At 36.2% G+C, this 17,009-nt stretch overlaps 1 protein-coding gene across 5 annotated transcripts; it reads right to left on the reverse strand.

Moving 5' to 3' along the window:
- Nucleotides 1–1,984: 1,984 nt before the first annotated feature.
- Nucleotides 1,985–15,181, reverse strand: LOC116257447 (ultraviolet-B receptor UVR8). Of its 5 annotated transcripts, none has more exons than XM_031634209.2 (10): nt 15,025–15,142; nt 14,230–14,292; nt 11,140–11,413; nt 9,201–9,394; nt 9,073–9,120; nt 8,001–8,073; nt 7,633–7,804; nt 6,230–6,661; nt 5,916–6,107; nt 1,985–2,241 (listed from the first exon to the last, which is right to left on the reverse strand). In XM_031634209.2, exons 2-10 carry the CDS (start codon nt 14,257–14,259, stop codon nt 2,187–2,189), a joined length of 1,470 nt encoding a protein of 489 aa, XP_031490069.1. In that variant the 5' UTR covers nt 14,260–14,292; nt 15,025–15,142; the 3' UTR covers nt 1,985–2,186. The 5 variants fall into 5 exon arrangements, with proteins under 5 accessions (XP_031490069.1, XP_031490070.1, XP_031490071.1 ...); XM_031634210.2 differs by lacking the exon at nt 15,025–15,142 and adding an exon at nt 14,372–14,833; XM_031634211.2 differs by lacking the exon at nt 14,230–14,292 and having other exon boundaries at nt 15,025–15,181.
- Between the last annotated feature and the right edge of the window lie 1,828 nt (nt 15,182–17,009).

Genomic DNA, 17,009 nt, shown 5'->3' on the forward strand with positions numbered 1-17,009 from the left:
TTGGAGACAAAAAAAAAAAGGTGACCTTTTTAGTTTCTCAAGTTCACCGACTTTCAATTCAAGTATTTACTTGAGAGGCTTGTATCATTTTCATTAACCAAGTTGGTAGACGGCTGTTCGTTTTGAATCCCCAAAACATGCAAAAAAAAAAAAAAAAAAAAAAAAAAAAATCAAAGGTATAATGGGCATAAGGCTGGCCCGGCCCAGCCGGAGAGCTGGGTTCAGGCCAACCCGATGCCCGAAACTCAAGCTTTGACTCGAGCCTGATACTCGAAACCTAAGCTCGAGACCAGCTTAAATACAATAAAAAATGTTTTTTAAATATAAACTATTTTTTGAATATAAAATATATTTTTAATAATAAAATATATTTTTTAATAAAATAAAAAAAATATTGTTATCGGGCCAACCCGAGCTAGCCCGATACAGTTTTTTCGAACTCGAGCCAGCCGGCTATCGAGTGCCCATTGGGTACTTCGGCCCAATGCCGAAGTCTAACAGTAGGAGAACATCTCAATATACCAAAAGTATACTCTCCGTGCCCTAGGCCGAGGTAACTTTTCTCTGGCAATATATCTCCCCCTACTTTTGAAGGTTTGACTGCTCATTGTCAGTCTCGATTCCTCCCTTGCACCACATAAATAAACACTCTTGCATTGCACCTTGATTAAAATAGGCCGCGTGTATTTTGCTATTCAACAAGGAAATTTAGCTAGTCAGTGGTCCATAATACTGCTCCGAGGTCTGTCCTGACAGGTGCCCTTTGTTATTTATTTGAGTGTGGGATAAAGCTACAGTCAGCGACAGAACCAGAATCACTGACCCTTGTCTATTCTATCCACCGCATGTGGCATGGCTAGACTAATCAAAAATTGTCGATGAGCTGGTGTGACAATTAGCTCAGCTGCTGGCTACAGCCCATAGATCTTAGAAACTAGCAAGATCCAATCAAACGAGGCCAAGTAGGCCTCGAGTCGAGCCAGCTCAAGTTTGACTTGAACTTGCTCGTCCTCAACTCAAACTCGACTACATAATACATGTTGAATTATGATGATTCAGAGGAGTAACAACTAAACAAGTTAATCGAGTTAAATGTACTAAAAAACGAGACATGCTTAACATAAATGAGATCAAAGGAATTGAGTTCAAACTCAACGTCGAACTGTCAAGTCGGGGTGAAGTCGAGCCCGAGCTTTTTCTATCAAGCTCAACTTGAGTTTGAGTCCAGTTCAAACTCCAGTTTTATGAGTCTAGCCGAGGACACAACTCAAACTCAACTCGTGAGTATCTCTCTCTCTCTCTCCCCTCGATTAGTGCGAACAAGTCATGAAATCGTAATGTTATAACCACCTTTAATATTGAGGATTTGGGCCAAAACCAACCATTTATATGGGCATCATGATGCACATAAGGTAATTTATGTGAATCTAACAAGCAGAGTAAGAAGGATTGAGTGGTCGCATACATGCGTGATCCATAGGAAGGTCCCAAGAAGTGGATGCTACCATTCCTAAACATGAAGAAGAATTGTGGAATTACGGAAATATTTTTTCCACTAAAGTTTCGATTGACTGTAATATGACCAAAAGGACTAAAGAATTTTTTATTTTCAGGCGCACCTTCTAACGAAAATTCTCTAAAAGGAGACCATCTTTACGCTTTTCAGAAAAAAAACATCAGACAAAAAGCCTGGAACAGGCTTCCCAATAGCTATAACTTTTTTCTGAATTTGACCCTTTATTAAAAAAGGTCAAGAGTGAATAGTAATAATGTACTTTGATGAAACTGTTAATATTGAGGAAACGTCTTACCTTTGTTTGACAGTTTTTCCGAAAAGCGTGGTCCTTGCCCCAAAAAATAGTCACTTTTGAGGCCTGAAAATGAAAATTCCCAGAGATGGAAATAAGAAAAAGCTCATATCCCTTTCCCTGATAATGTTAAGTTGTTATGCACGTAGGTCCATCCATAATGTATGCATACCGCATTACAGACATGACCATTTTATTACTTTAATCTGAAGCAATTTTTCAGGCTTCCACGAGAATCACGTTGTCTGCACTACATGGTGAACTTTAGTTAACCTTCAGTTTGAAAACATAGTTCTAAGTTAATGTAGGAAGATGCTACAACAAATATATCAGCATTTACACGATATAAAATAATTCAATAGAAGGCTTCTGTACATTTTAACCAGCATCCTCCTCTTCACAATTACATGTTTTGTTGCTAAGCAAATGTTCCCTGCACGACAATTCAAAAAAGGTCCAATATGTGATAAATGCTTAAGCTAGTATCAACACAGTTGCTCAAGATAGGGATGTACAATTATCATCGTCAGAAGAAACTCATTTTGAAGTAGCAATCAACAGAAAACATCAGAAGTGGCATATTCTAAGCCTTATAACAAAAATGAGAATTTTATCACATACCAAATTCAAGGAAGATGACTGTTAGAAAAAATCTACAGCTTATAGTGACAACAGTTGGAACTGATTCACCCAAGATAGTAGATCATGACTTCAATGTGTTCCAAGAACCAGTCAAAAGCAAAAGGAAAAGAGTTCAATATCTTCCAATATTAATAAATAATAAGCATATGAGAAATAGCATCTTACCTGGATTTTTCAGAAATAAAAAATCGTAAGCCATAGACCAACCTACATGTATGAAAGATATTCCGAGTGTTTGGACCAGACTAAAGACAAGCCAACTTCGAAAGCAAGCTTTCTTTACTAAAAAGGATAGAGATCTTAAAGCTTTTATATCTCTGAAGCCTTTATATCTGTAAAATAATAAATCAAGAAGAAGAAAGCTCCCAAAATATGCTTCCTTGACAGTCAAATCAGTGACTCTGTATGATGGCAGAAGTTGCAACAGACCAACACTAGTGATGCTCAAATCTACATTTCTCAATAGAACACACCAGAGAAGGAATTAAAGCTGCTCATAAGCTGCCTATGAAATCCAAAACCTCGGCAGTCTTATATTAGTAGAGATGAGGGCTTACAGAAAATAAGGTCAACACAAACCCAAGTTATTTGCGTTCAAAAGGAAAAATTTGGAAGGATGCTTTTCAAAATAGAGAACTGCATTATTCATGTTACCAAAAAACAATGACATGCATTTGAAAGAGAGTTGCTAATTCATCTTTTCCATCTTTTCCAAAAAATATTAATTAAGACCTGAAGTTTATTTCGTACTTGCATGAAAATGAACTGAAGATACACTTTTAGCTTTCGCCATCTTGCAACCCATATTGATTGGGTTTGAAACAAGATACGTAACATATCATAAAAGTTGTAATTTTTGTTAAAAATATTTTAAAGACAAAAACATAGAAAAGGAATATTAATTTCGATGCAAATCTGCTGTGAGATGTTCTCCCTACCCTTTTATTAAGAAAGAATAAAACATGTCAAAGAACCATACAAACATCCGACCTGAAAATCACCTCCTGAACACTTAACACTGAAAAAAGTACATTAATTTCAAAAATACATTAACTTCAAGACAAAACTTCAATTTTACATCTAAATGGCCATGAACTGCAAAAGGCATTAGTAGTAGAGAATGTGTTACAAGCAGCATGAATGGTCTTATTATTAAAAATTTAAAACTTAACAGCTTAAATTACTTTAAATACAAATGGACATCAAATAAGGAAGTCCTAGCATATGACATTACTCCTTAAAATCTTGAACAACTCGATGGCCATAAAACTTCAATTTTTTTTAGTTCTAAAAAGCAGAAAATACACCCTTAAAAAACAAAATTAATATCCCTAATTTTGGTGCACGAAATCAGCCTTAACTTTTTATTTTTTCACTTAGAACGTCTAATACTACCTCTCACTAAACACTTAGTAATCAGCCTTGAGAAATGTATGTAACTTCAAATAAAATTTGCCATTTTCCTATGTTTGAAGGTGTAAGTGGCATAAGGTACATCTCGTACCATACCATGAGATGACATATGAGTGTGAAATTACATATGATACAACTGGAGTTAGTCTTCCATGTCTAAATGAAGCCTTTGAAAGTGGAAGGTATGGGTTCTTTTATGTCCCCAGAAGGGCAACATTATCAAGATGGGTCGCTACAGTAGACAAAACTCTAGATTCCCATCTGAGTAACCTTATGCATTGTACTATTATGATATGTAACATAATTATATGGATTTTCATTACGGTAGACCTGTCTAGCTCGTTACAAGAGTGTTATTACTTTTACTTGTATGTCACTGTGTTATAAAAAGGATGTACGATATGGTGTGATTCAAATAGTATCATATGACATAGTGTCTGCAATAATTAAAGGGGACCTGAAACCCCTTTATTTTGGGTTTAAAAACCCTTTCTCCATTGGACATATGCAACTCTTAGGAGTTGCATGTGAGTGAATTTTTGACCAAAACCATTGATTTGAAGCCCGATTTATGGTGAGAGATATCATGCTCGAACAAAGGACTTTCACTAGCATCATGTGTAGAAAGAATTTTTGGGACCACCTAAATAAAGACAGACCATGGAATCTCTTGCTTTTATGTTGCCCATCAAAGTTGATTTAGTTGGGGCTGAAATAGGAATAGATTTACAGTTTAAACCAGATAAGGTCATGACATCCCAAACCTGAAATTCCCTTTTTATGATATCCAGATTATGAGATCAGAAGCACTGTTTTAGGTTTATGGGAAAATGTGTAAATTTGTCCCTTGAAAGATACCAAGATCGATTTCCTTGAAAATTATACTATGAAGTGTGAAGAGATTTGGAATTGGTGCTCACTTGTTTTATGTATGTATGTTTGTATGTATGTTTGTGTGTATGTATGTCTGTCTCTATATGTGTCTATAGAGTATAGACACTGAAAGGGAGAGAGAGCTGTAATTTCACTAAATTTTGGATCTGGTTAAATTCAGACTTCAAATCCAGGTTTTGTGTTAACTGGCTGAAACCATCTACTAACGACTCACGAACAGGTCTAATCTGGTATCCCCCAAAATGGCAGGACTCAACCCTCAAGGATTACAAGATCCGAGAATCCCAATCTTAAATACAAGGCATCCTCAAAAGAGTATTTAGCAAACCCGTGAACTGGACTCAGATTGGCTGGCTATTGGTCATGGGTCAGCAAGTTGACTTGGCAGCTTGCCAGGTGAGGTCATCAATTTTCCAGTGTACTTTTTTTCTAAGATGATAAAAAAGTTGGATATATCAATATAACAAATCATAAATATAATCATATAGCTATAGTTTAAGAATATATTTACAAAATAATAACTACTAATAAGCAACATGAATTAGACAACTTAGATTAGACTATTTCCAATAAACAGCTATAGACTATTTCCTAGTGAAAGGGCAATAGTTAGATGCTGAATAAAACAGTCAGGGTCAGGCAATCCCGAGCCAATATAACTGATTCAGCCGATCTAGATCTAGGTCTTCTAGGATTTGGTTGAATTTGTGTGAATACTTGATGAAAGCCTATCCACAACATTAGCAAGTAATTTATTAAGCAAACTATGTCCACATAACATGATATGTAGAAGGGGCCAACAATGTCAGGCCTAGAACAAGCTGGAATGAAATTTGTGATATAAAGAATGTGCCCAATCCACTGCCAGTCAACATCTTGGCACAGTTGCAGAGTGTATAAAGTATTGTATCAAATATTAGAATGCCAGTGGATAAGTAGAGAAATAAAATTGCCTAAATAAACATATAACTAAGAAATTATATATAGTATAACTTCTCAATCAGAAATTCACAGGGCACCATATGAATTCACCGGAAATTTTCCTCAAACAAACGTTCTACAAAATTCAGGAACCTGAAATATAATCAGTCTGAGAAGTTCATAACCATTGGAAAAAAGCCAAACCAGACTTGGGGGAGAAACAGAGCAGATCACTACCTCAATCGTTCACAAAGGCGTGCCAAAGCATCCGAGCCAGTTCTAGAAGCAACATCCTCAATCTCATTTGCATTTGACAAAGTAACACTATCTGCAAGCTTGAATTCACAAAGCTCTTTCAAAGAATATGCATCAGTTAACACAGCTGAATGACCACCACCAGCTGCCAGTTTCCGCACTACTCCAACACACCTATCAAGCACAGTCAAACTTGAGCTTCACAAGTCCACAGTGTGTAAATAAGGGAAACTGTTCATGCATTTCCTAAACAGAATTGAACCACAAATAGGAAAAAACTGACATGGATCCCTCACCAATCTACAGGCGATGGGTGCCAAGCATATGTTGATTTTTTGTTTGCCGCTTGACCGTAGCTATTATAGCCCCATCCATGAATACTCCCATCTTTCATGGCAACCAATGTATGTGAATGCCCACATGTAACAAGCTGCACGCCTGATGGCACTACCAGAACTGGAATATTGCGTAGATATGCCTCTGTCTCATTTGGAAGACAAGAAAAGAATCCATTCTGAGGACCAAGTCCTAGTTGACCTTCCCGACCACCACCCCAGGCATATAGAGCTCCTTTCTCCGTCAAAGCACAAGTATGTACACCCCCACATGCTACATCCTTCACCACAATCCTTTCAAGGGAAACTACTCTTCGAGGTAGCAGTTCTTTATCCCCATACTGCAAAGAACAGTGTCCAAGCTGTCCCGCATTACCAAGACCCCATGTATATCTGCAACAAATAGAAAAAGTGTTGCAGCCAAGGTGACATTTCCAGAAAAATAGCATGAGCATTGAGCGTACAAAAAGGAGATTCTTGTGAAAGAACATTTCAATGGGAATGGAACATGACTCAAGTACAGTACATGAACAAATCTGGGTACTGATTAAATAACACAAAGAATCCAATTTATTCTAATGAAATTCCTGTCTTCCTCTTCTCAATGCATCTCATTCTAATAAGTGCAACAGGTACCCATATTACAATTGTATCACGTAAAAATTTATAAGCTGAAGGAGAAACTAGGCATTTGAGCAGATAGCAGATTAATGGCCCAAAAAGGTATACAATCGAGAGGAGACAAGACAACCACAAAATTCAAGAATAAGAATGGATAGAAAAGAAAATTAGTTAGCACAGTCTAAAGTAGCATTTTTTTTATGGTATATATCACACAAATTCACCTGGATGGCACCAAACCCAAGTCAAATTGGCCAGACATAGGTGCAACCATGCAAGTATGGGACACAACTGGACACTGCAAACTGACATATTTTTTTGCATACTTGATATCCTTTATTTTGCTTAAATCTTGTTGTGTGTGTGCGTACACATGACAGCTGTGTCCCCTAACTCGAGCTTTTGAAATTGGTCTGTATCCATACCCACACCATGTAACATAGACGGTAATAGACAGTCAATTATTCTGTTTTATGATGTTGGATATGCTTTTTATGCAGGCTCAGTTTCATTTCAGCTTCATATAATTCAGGAAAAATAATAATGCAAGTGGTGACATTATCTGTTTTGTTAGTATTTGTAAGCTGTCCTCCCACTTACAGATAAGATTATTTACGTAGGAAAACTTCCACGGTAAGAAAATCAGGCTAGTCTTATGTGGGAAGAACCAATCATCCTAAAAACATTTCATTTTAGTGTGACAAGTTTATCTCCAATTGCTAACATCTTCTCAGATAACTTACACCTCACCGTCCTCTGATATAGCAGCTGTATGATATTCCCCACATGATACATGGATAATCTTCACAAATTCAGGGGCCTCATCAAGAAACCTCAGGAAAGCATTTACAACCCGAGCCCCCTGCAATCCTTCACAAGTAAAACCTCTGCCAAGCTGTCCATACTCATTGTAGCCTGGTGTATCAGAACATAATACAATTCTGATTAAAGAATGCAAGATCAACTGTCAAGCAACTAACATAAGCAGCAATAAACAAGAACATGAAGTTCAGATTTTCATTGAACAGACAAAACCATGCATTTCTCTAAATGACATGAGGAAACTTGACAAGAAAACGAAGTACTTTGAGGAAGTGAAATTGACTATTACCCCATGCCTGCAGCAAGCCATCTTCTGACAGAGCCACCGCATGAACTGCTCCACAAGAAACTTGGCGCACAGCCTGCCAATGAATGCATAGGTCTAGATATTATTTATAAGCCAATCTGACTTTGCTAGAAAATCAAACTACAGTTGTTTAGGTTAGCAATCTGATCAACGTGATTCACATGCTAGAACAAAAGGTTTAAGAAAATCAATAGCCATTAGATAAACCTAGATCATTATCATAAATAATACCATCTAACTCCCCTTTGATTCTTAACAAACCACACCTCAGCAAACTGGACTAGAAATATAATAACTACATTACATGGGTGCATCTTAACAGCTGCCGAACCTGTATCGATGCTGGTGCTGGTGTTGATGCTGTTCTGACACAGCACGTCCATTGCGGTCAGCTGAACCGGACTAAAACTGACCATTTTAAATGCACATCTGACTAAACTTGCCTTATTTCAAAAAGTTTACAATGACTAAAATATAAATACAAATAAGTAAGGTTATTAAACAGTTAACTAATTATACAACTACATAACTATATATATATATATATATATACATATCATTGCACCCACGCCTTGTTTTTTTTTGAAATTTGTCTTACCTGCACCCACACCATGCACCCATGCAACATAGTATAATAATTTATCTAGTAGTTTCAAGTGAAATAACACCCTGCTACTTTATTTGCACACAATTTGCAATGTGTAAACAAGAAACGGAAACACAAAAGATACATTTGAGGTATCGCTTGATTTGCTTTACCATCATGCATAAAACATTCAATTGGAGGACTTTGAAATGTTCAGTAACAGGCAGTACAGAGAATTTATTGAGTAATTTTGGCCATGTCATGATGAGGTGATTCACTTAAAAGTTAAAACTAAATCTGACCACGATAAAGACAATATTCATTCAAAAAGCACATTAAGAAAAACAGAAATGATTATAGGCAAATAGGCAATGCATCTCCAGCATAATAAAGTTAATTTCTTGCTTCTGTTTAACATGGTATAGTCAACAACCAGATTAGAACAAATTCAGAAAAAAGTTCGCATACAGTAGTTGGAGTAAAAGCTCCCCAATACAAGCGTGGATAATTTGATCCCTGTGAAAGAAAAAGATTTACTGTTACAAGGAGTAAAAATAACTTAAAATCTGTGAAGAGGCAAGGAGATGACACCTAACCTGATTTTGTCCCCAAACCCACAACTTCCCTTTAGGTTGTGTCCCATCATTTTCACGAGGTTCAGCAATTGCAGCTGTACAATGGGCCCCACATGAGACAGACTTAACAATTTCTGTCTGCAAAAGCTTCACCCTTTTTGGACGATCGCTTCTTTCCTCGGTCCCATCTCCAAGCTGGCCAAAGTCATTTGATCCTAAAATAGTTTGCTTACAAAAAAGTCAATCCAGTGCTATGCCACAGGACATGACACGACAGAGATCATAAGTAGGAGAGACAAACAAATTGGCATTATCATACATTAATTAGGTGTTTATTTATGTGTACATGGATTTCAATACGTTCATCAAAGTTCTTAATTCAAAGGTACTACACATGATTATCACAAACAGCAACTAAAATTGCTAATCAGAAATATCAAATAGAAAAATCCAATTGCATTTAAATCAACATAATTGACGAAAAATTTTCAAGCAAAAGGGAAAAAATGCAGGAGACATAAAGTCATAAACTAAGTAAACAATAACAGGAAATGGATAAAGTTAAGGACACACTGTTGACTGAGCCCGAAACTGGTATACTTGTGTCCATGAAGTCTTGTGGCATGTCATGCATGGATACAGGAGATGCTTACTGGGTGAAGTGCATTGTGAACCCTAGGGAAGTAAAAGATATAACACTGATTGGGATTATGGATGAGAAAAAATAAGAAAATTCTAAAAATTTTAAATAATAGACAGCTGAAAAGAAATCAACCTATGATCACATTAATGTTACCATGCCTACATCAGGAACACATTTAGCCTAGAGATTACATCTCAACAAATTGCAATTTCATTAATATTTTTCATATTGTCGCTAATTAAATCATCTGTAGCCACAACAATGTACAAACAACCACGCAGCTTAGACCCCTAATCTAAGAAAGTATGACTAATAAACAGTAAGCCAAATTAATAAGTAAAATCTCCCAAAAACAATTAGTAAAATTATTCGAACCTTCGAGGGGTGTCAAAGCATTGTTAGAGATATTGTCTGAGGCTTATCAGCGAGGTTTTCCTTGGTTATTAGTCGGGAAGTTCTTCCTCGCCGAGTTTTCTAATAATTGTGTTACAAAAACATTGTTTAAAATTCAAAATATTTAATAATCTGCTAGAAGAAACCTAAAAAACTTAAATATATTAAAAAATTTGGAAAAAAGGATGGGGAGAAGCCAAAGAACTTGATAAAAATGCATTTTTCAAACAGTCCAGGAACACATAAAGGCATGAATGCGGATTATAATAGCTCAAGCCAAATGATCCTCCAACAAACAATAACTTGCCAGATTCAAATCAGCAGAACTTAATCAAGAGGGTGCCATATTAACTTCTACGCAAGAAAACAATCTACCAATTTAAGAATTTTATTGTTCAGATAACATTTATTAGTCAGATCTCTAGAAACAACACCCAAAACTTTCCAAACATCTAATTTGCTCTCCGTCAAACAGAGATTTTTAACCCAAACTGCTGGACTTTCTAACTGATGTCATTAGTCAGCCAATGACTCGGTGCAGAAAACAAAGAAGACAGCCATAAAGAGGTACATGACTTCATAGATCCAAACTCGAAAAGTGGAGAAGATGTGGAAATTAAAAAACAAAAAAACAAAAAAAAAACAAACAAGGGAATGACAAGAAAAAAAGATACCAGAAAGTGTCGTAGCAATCATGAATAAAAAGTGAAGCATCAAAAAAGGAAGAAAATGATCAGCACCAAAGACACAAGTTTGGGGGCCTGAACTGCCCTTAATAGCACAATTTCTCATGAACTCTTAAATATTAATGCCTCATACAAGAAGAATGAAAAGAGAAACAAAAGAACAAATGTAAAAGGACGAGATAGGAAAAGAAGAGCTGATGGCAACATAAACTAACAAGAAGCGAAAAAAAGGACCAACCCCAAGTGAACAACGACCCATCTGAAGCCACAGCAGCAGTATGTCCACGACCACAAGCAACATCTAGCCAGCGTGCTGTTGGGCCTCCATTGCATTTGAATAATTTAGGAGAGAGCTTCTTTGGAATCCTCAGGTGGCATTCTTGACCCTTCCTACCAGTCTGGCCAGATTGGTTGTATCCCCAAACATATAAAGCACTCTTAGTAGGAAGGTTGAGAGTTTGAAAATCAAAGTAAACATCTTCAGAGTCCATCAGCAACCTCGAAATGTCCATCTGCAATTTAACATGAAAAAGAAATGTTAATGTCTGCAAGCATACATGTGAGTGTGGAGATAGAGAGCAACTAGGTCCAGTAAAAAGCACCTTAAAGGTGCACTTTTGGATCTCGATGCTTTAAGTTGATTTCGCCTAATTTCACAGTTCTACATGGCAGACTGACAAGAATCAAACCCCTCTGATGTGATCTTTTGATCCAAAACTGTGTTTTAGATCGCCACATTTTTGTGATCTGGTGGAGTATAAAATACCACGTACATATGAGCGATTCAGAAGTTGTCTTATCAAGATCAACCATACAGATCATGCCTTTGCAGTTGACTTTGAGTAAAACAACCTGTGAGTTTTTAGGATATGCTAAGTTGACAAGGCTGCAATGGGAAGCAACCATGAGTATATATACTCCTTTCTAAGAAAATTATTGTACAGGCAATAGGCAGTTTACCAATATCATACATTACATAACTAACTTCCCATATGATATGTAACCAACCTTACATATAAGCCACATAATACATCCCTGAAACTAGTTTCTTTCAGGATGTAATGCACCCACAACAGCCATATCATATGATACGTCCCCAACAGATTTATAGGAAAAGGCCTGAAGACTGAAACCACCCTTTTGAGTTTCCCTAAAAGCCACATACTAGTACTGAGCCTTAGACATTCCTAGATAGTAGGTACAGAAGGTTTTGTGCCCTTGAAGAGAAAAACAAAAGATTTGATGCTGGATTTGTGCATCGGAGATCTATCTCATGTTAGAGAACGAGGACTTTCCCTTGCTTTGTGTGTCGAAAAAGGGAATTTGTTTTCCTTCTGAAAGGTATGTAATCTTTTATGTTTAGTGTACATTTGTGTTGTTTTGAAGAGATATAGTTCAAATACAATCCTGCATGTACATTTCAGTTTAAAATAACTTTCAATTAAAAAAAATTCTTGATTGACCTCATCATTTGGAGTAGAACAACAATGCATTAAATTTGTTGTTAGTAATTCATATTTATAATTATTTTGCCTGTTACCAGTTCTTTCATGTTTTTTTTTTTTTGTCTAGATATGTGGTGGAATAGAAATTAGAGTATCTTTCAACAAATCTACACCAAGAAGAGGAACAACTTAAACATGGAATGCAACTTAGTGGAAAAAAAACTGGAGTATCTTTTAATAGATCACATGAAGATGAACAGATTAAGATTAGAAGATAAGTGATTGAATGACCTTGTTTATGTTTGACATAATACATGATTGAGACGAAGGTAATAAACTGATACAGACTTGTTTTATAGTTAACACACTAATATATCTTCATAATATATTTACTTGTTTAGGCAGCTATGTTCAGGCAATTAGAGGAAACATCACAGAGAAAGCATAAAAAACTTGCTATTATGTTTCAAGAGGAAGAAGTAGAATGGATCCACCTTGAAGGTGTTCAAGAAGATGATGATGAGTGTGTGTACACTGCCGATGACATAGACCTTGAAGACATGATGAATGATAATTGAACATTCATGTCTTGTAGTCCGAATATTTATTAGTTGATGTTTAAAGCTTTAAGTTCAACTGATGGATAATAAAATCATGGATGAGACAATTGATGATTGTTAGTTTGTTACCTGATTATGTTTATGAATGGGAGGATCTTTTTCTTGATTTTTCCTGATTTTAATTTATTTTTTGTTTTTTCTGAATTTCCTATTTTTCATATTATGTATTAAAAAATTATAATTTTCTATATGATCTTATGTATCCAGTTATTATTCTGATTGATACACATTAGATTGTGCACTTTACAACAGTAATAAATTAATAATAACTGCTTACCATTATGACTGATTGTGCAAATTTGCATGTTAAACATTTGAATGACACGGATATGTACTGTATAATTGGATTGATATGCTTCGGACCAGGGGCGGAACCAAGTGGGGGCCGGCAGGGGCACCCTGCCCCCCCCCCCCAAAATTTTTTTCTTTTTAAATTTACATCTAAATTTTAAAATATATATATATATACACTATATAAAAATTTTGAAAAGTTTTATTTCAGCCCCGTCAAAATTTTGAAGCTATAATTCGCCCCCTCCCCCACAAAAAAAAAAAAATCTGGCTCCAGCTCTGCCCCCGTTTCAGACATAATATTTAATCATCAACAAAAATATCTCAAGCAATTCCAAAAATGTCTAATTATTATCAACGTTTCAGACATTACCATATCCGAGAGGCATTGCCTAGAAAATGGAAGACCCCCCCCCCTAAAGGACATGCCTTAATAATATCATGATAACGTGGCCTGTTTTAAATAAAGTTCCTTTTATACATTTTCATTTTTAAGTACATGGTTGCCTTTTTTATTGTTTATTTTATATTTTAAAGAACTTCAAGTTTGTAAAAGATTAGAAATATACTTTTTCAAATATTAGAAATTCCACGATTCTCCAAGAATTTGACGAGAAAAAACACATCTGGAACAAGAAAAGGATCTCCAGAGAGAACTTGCTGAGAAATTACGGAGGATGAACAGGCAGATATAGTTCCAATGCCATCATGAAGTATGGTAGGTTTCTGTTGAGAAGAAGTAAAATAGCATAACTAGCATGCTGATTCATAAAAACCACTTGGTTACCAGGTTGCTAATTGTATGTTCATTACCTCTTATTTAATTTTTTTTTCTTTCTTGGTTACAAAATCAGCAAACTGACACAATGAAGAGATAAGCACGCGTTTTTTGAATGTCATGCTTATTGAATGTAATCCACAACGGTACATGCTCTATCTTTCTTTAGCTCTAACAGAAACTATAATGCAAACCTGGAAAGAAGTCGGTTCAATGTACCCCATCTCTGAGGGGTGTGCCAACGAACAGCATTCCCACTGTAAAATAACCAGAGAAATCGATTCGCAAATGGCATTCCGAACAAAGATACCACAAAAACAAACACAGATCACAAACCCGAAGACCGTCGTAGCGCAACTACATATGACCTTCATTCCTCGGCTCCACGAACCATGAAAACAAAGAGGCACACGTACAGCTTCCTTAACGGCCCTTCGGATAAGTGGCGGAGCCACATATAGGCAGGTGTGGGCTGTTGTCCACACCAGCCTCACAAAAAGACATTATTTTCATATTGGTGGCATAAAAAGTTAGCTCATTTACATATAGTGGTGCCCCTTAAGATCTGAAGCTTTTTTAGTTAGTGCCCCTCAGACCAAAATTCCTAGCTACGCTACGCCTAACGCCACTACTTCCGATGTTAGGGTTTCTAGGAATCGTCCACTAGGAATCATCGCCACGCACCCAAAGTCCGGCATTGAAAGGCGAAATCAAAATGCTAAGATACTTCATCGAAAAGATGAGCAAGAAGAGAGTTCTCCAATGCATAAAGCCATTGAAACGTGAAGAACGAAGACCCTCGACCACGAAGAAAAGACACCAGTAGCGTCTAACCTTCCAGATACATACGGACGGCCACAGATTCCTTCAGAACCGACAAGGGAACAAAAAAAAAAGGAAAAAGCTGCCAAAGAAGACGAGGAAAGAGCAACGATGGTGGCGAAGGATCAATTAGAAGAACGAATTTGATCGAAGGAATTTGGACGCACCTGAGAGCAATTGTCCTAGAAAGCAATGAATTCGGGGAGATTCAACGGTTGGACGCTCCTGTTCCACGGCCCCCTTATACAGGGGGCTTGCCACGTTCGAGACTCTTCCGCCATTCCCGGAGAGCTGGAGAGACCCCACGTTGTCGTTCTGGATCTGTGTGTGGATCCTATCCGATCCAACCAAGAAAATGAGGCGAAAGTGAGACGAGCCATCGCTCTCACTAATTAGGTTGGTATTTTAAATGATTTTTTTTTATTTATTTGGAGTGAATTAGTTCATTCCACCATCACTTTTCTAGAGCTTGCTTTTAACTTATTATTGATCAAACGCCTCAAAATAACGCAATTATGCAAACATATAATAGTAACGATGTCTAAAACATGCACACTTCGTTCCTTATTTCTTTTGGTTTTTTTTCCCTTGCTATGTCACCAGATGCAGGTGCCTATGTCACCAGGTGCCGGTGCCGATGCTAGTGTTGATGCGGGTGTGGGTGCTGACACATTCTAAAAAAAATTTAGGTATCGCGGTACAATGAGGGTATTTTATTATTATTTTTTTTTAATTTATTATATGTATAATAGAATATATTTATATATATATTTTTTTTATTATCACAATTTAGTTATTAATATATATAACATACTTGAATAATTGTATTGTATCATAACAGCATATATTATACAAGTAATTTAGTAATATGACATTTTAACTAGGCTCAAGTGTGAGTCGGAATAGGACCCATGTCTGAAATGCTATTAGGGTGTGGCAGTAAAATAAAAGAGTATGATGACTTAGCCTGAAAGGTGTTTGAAAGGGAGTCAAATATCACCAACTATTTGTTTACTGTTGAATCAACTCCCATTCGATGTTGTGCCGAGGTATTTTTTGAAGTGTTGAGTTTTGAGGGACATAATGTAGTTGGTCAATTAGCATATCGATAAAAGACCGAGAGGCAGAGGGAAAGGAGGAGAGGCTTCGGCCTCTTATGAGTATTCTCTTCCTCAAAACACTAAAATGTGTCTCGTGTTTGTTTCATTATGCCCACCTGAATTAACAAAGGTCCAGTTACCTACTTCATGGGGATTCAAACACCCTCCTTTCATGGGGATTCAAACACCCTCCTGATGGGCCAAGAACGGAGAGAGTGTTTGGAGGCTACAATATATTAAAACCCACTAAAAGAGGGCCCTTATACTGTTGTATGTGTGTGAAGGCAAGATGAGAAATATTGCATAAAAAGACAAAATTTAAAAAAAAAACACTACATATATGTTGTTAAAGTGCTCATTCTAGGTACTATTTTGCAATATTTTGGTCATCATGACATTGTTTTAGTGAATCTTATACACTAATTTAACATTCTAGAATATTCACCTAAAGTTTATCTTGGCATCATATTTCAAATTGCCTACTTCAAAAAACAAATTCACATCTTATACACACAAACAGGGGCAGAGCTGTAATTTCTAACTTGGCAGGCCGAATGGTCGAGGAACATATTGTTAATATATTTTTTGAAAATTCTTATGGGTGGAAAATTAAATTTATTGAAAAATATGAATCTGTAAATTTAAATTATAAAAAAAAAACTTTTTTTTTTTTGGGTGGGCGCCATGGTCGGTTTACAAGTCTGTTGAAGGAATTAAAATCAGTCGGCAACTGGTACAGCCAACAAATTTATGGTTGAGGGGCATTAATTTTTTGAGTTTTAAACTTTAAGGGCACTTGTATATAAATAAACAAAACCAAGGAGGTAATGTACAAACAAAGCAAAGTGCTCTATATGGTCTGATCGAATCTTTGTTTTTTATTTTATATCGTTAAAAACCAATATAAATTGTGCATTGACATTACCATTTGTTTGGCCACAAAATTTTCAGTAACAAAATGTATCTTCTGCAACAGTTTTTAGATAAAATAAAAAAAAACATATGGTATTGTATTCAATATAGTTAAATGCTTACGTTTCTAAAACCATATC

This window comes from Nymphaea colorata, chromosome 7, assembly GCF_008831285.2.
Source record: "Nymphaea colorata isolate Beijing-Zhang1983 chromosome 7, ASM883128v2, whole genome shotgun sequence".
Classification (NCBI taxonomy): Eukaryota; Viridiplantae; Streptophyta; class Magnoliopsida; order Nymphaeales; family Nymphaeaceae; genus Nymphaea; species Nymphaea colorata.

What these genes read in the sequence shown, in the direction of transcription:
- LOC116257447 (XM_031634209.2), bottom strand. Translation starts at nt 14,259, where the DNA reads ATGGGGTACATTGAACCGACTTCTTTCCAG. An exon ending in TGGCTTGCTGCAGGCATGGG is followed by an intron (nt 7,805 to 8,000) that starts GTAATAGTCAAT and finishes CTGATACACCAG; the next exon opens with GCTACAATGAGTATGGACAG. An exon ending in ATATCAGAGGACGGTGAGGT is followed by an intron (nt 6,662 to 7,632) that starts GTAAGTTATCTG and finishes TATTTGTTGCAG; the next exon opens with ATATACATGGGGTCTTGGTA.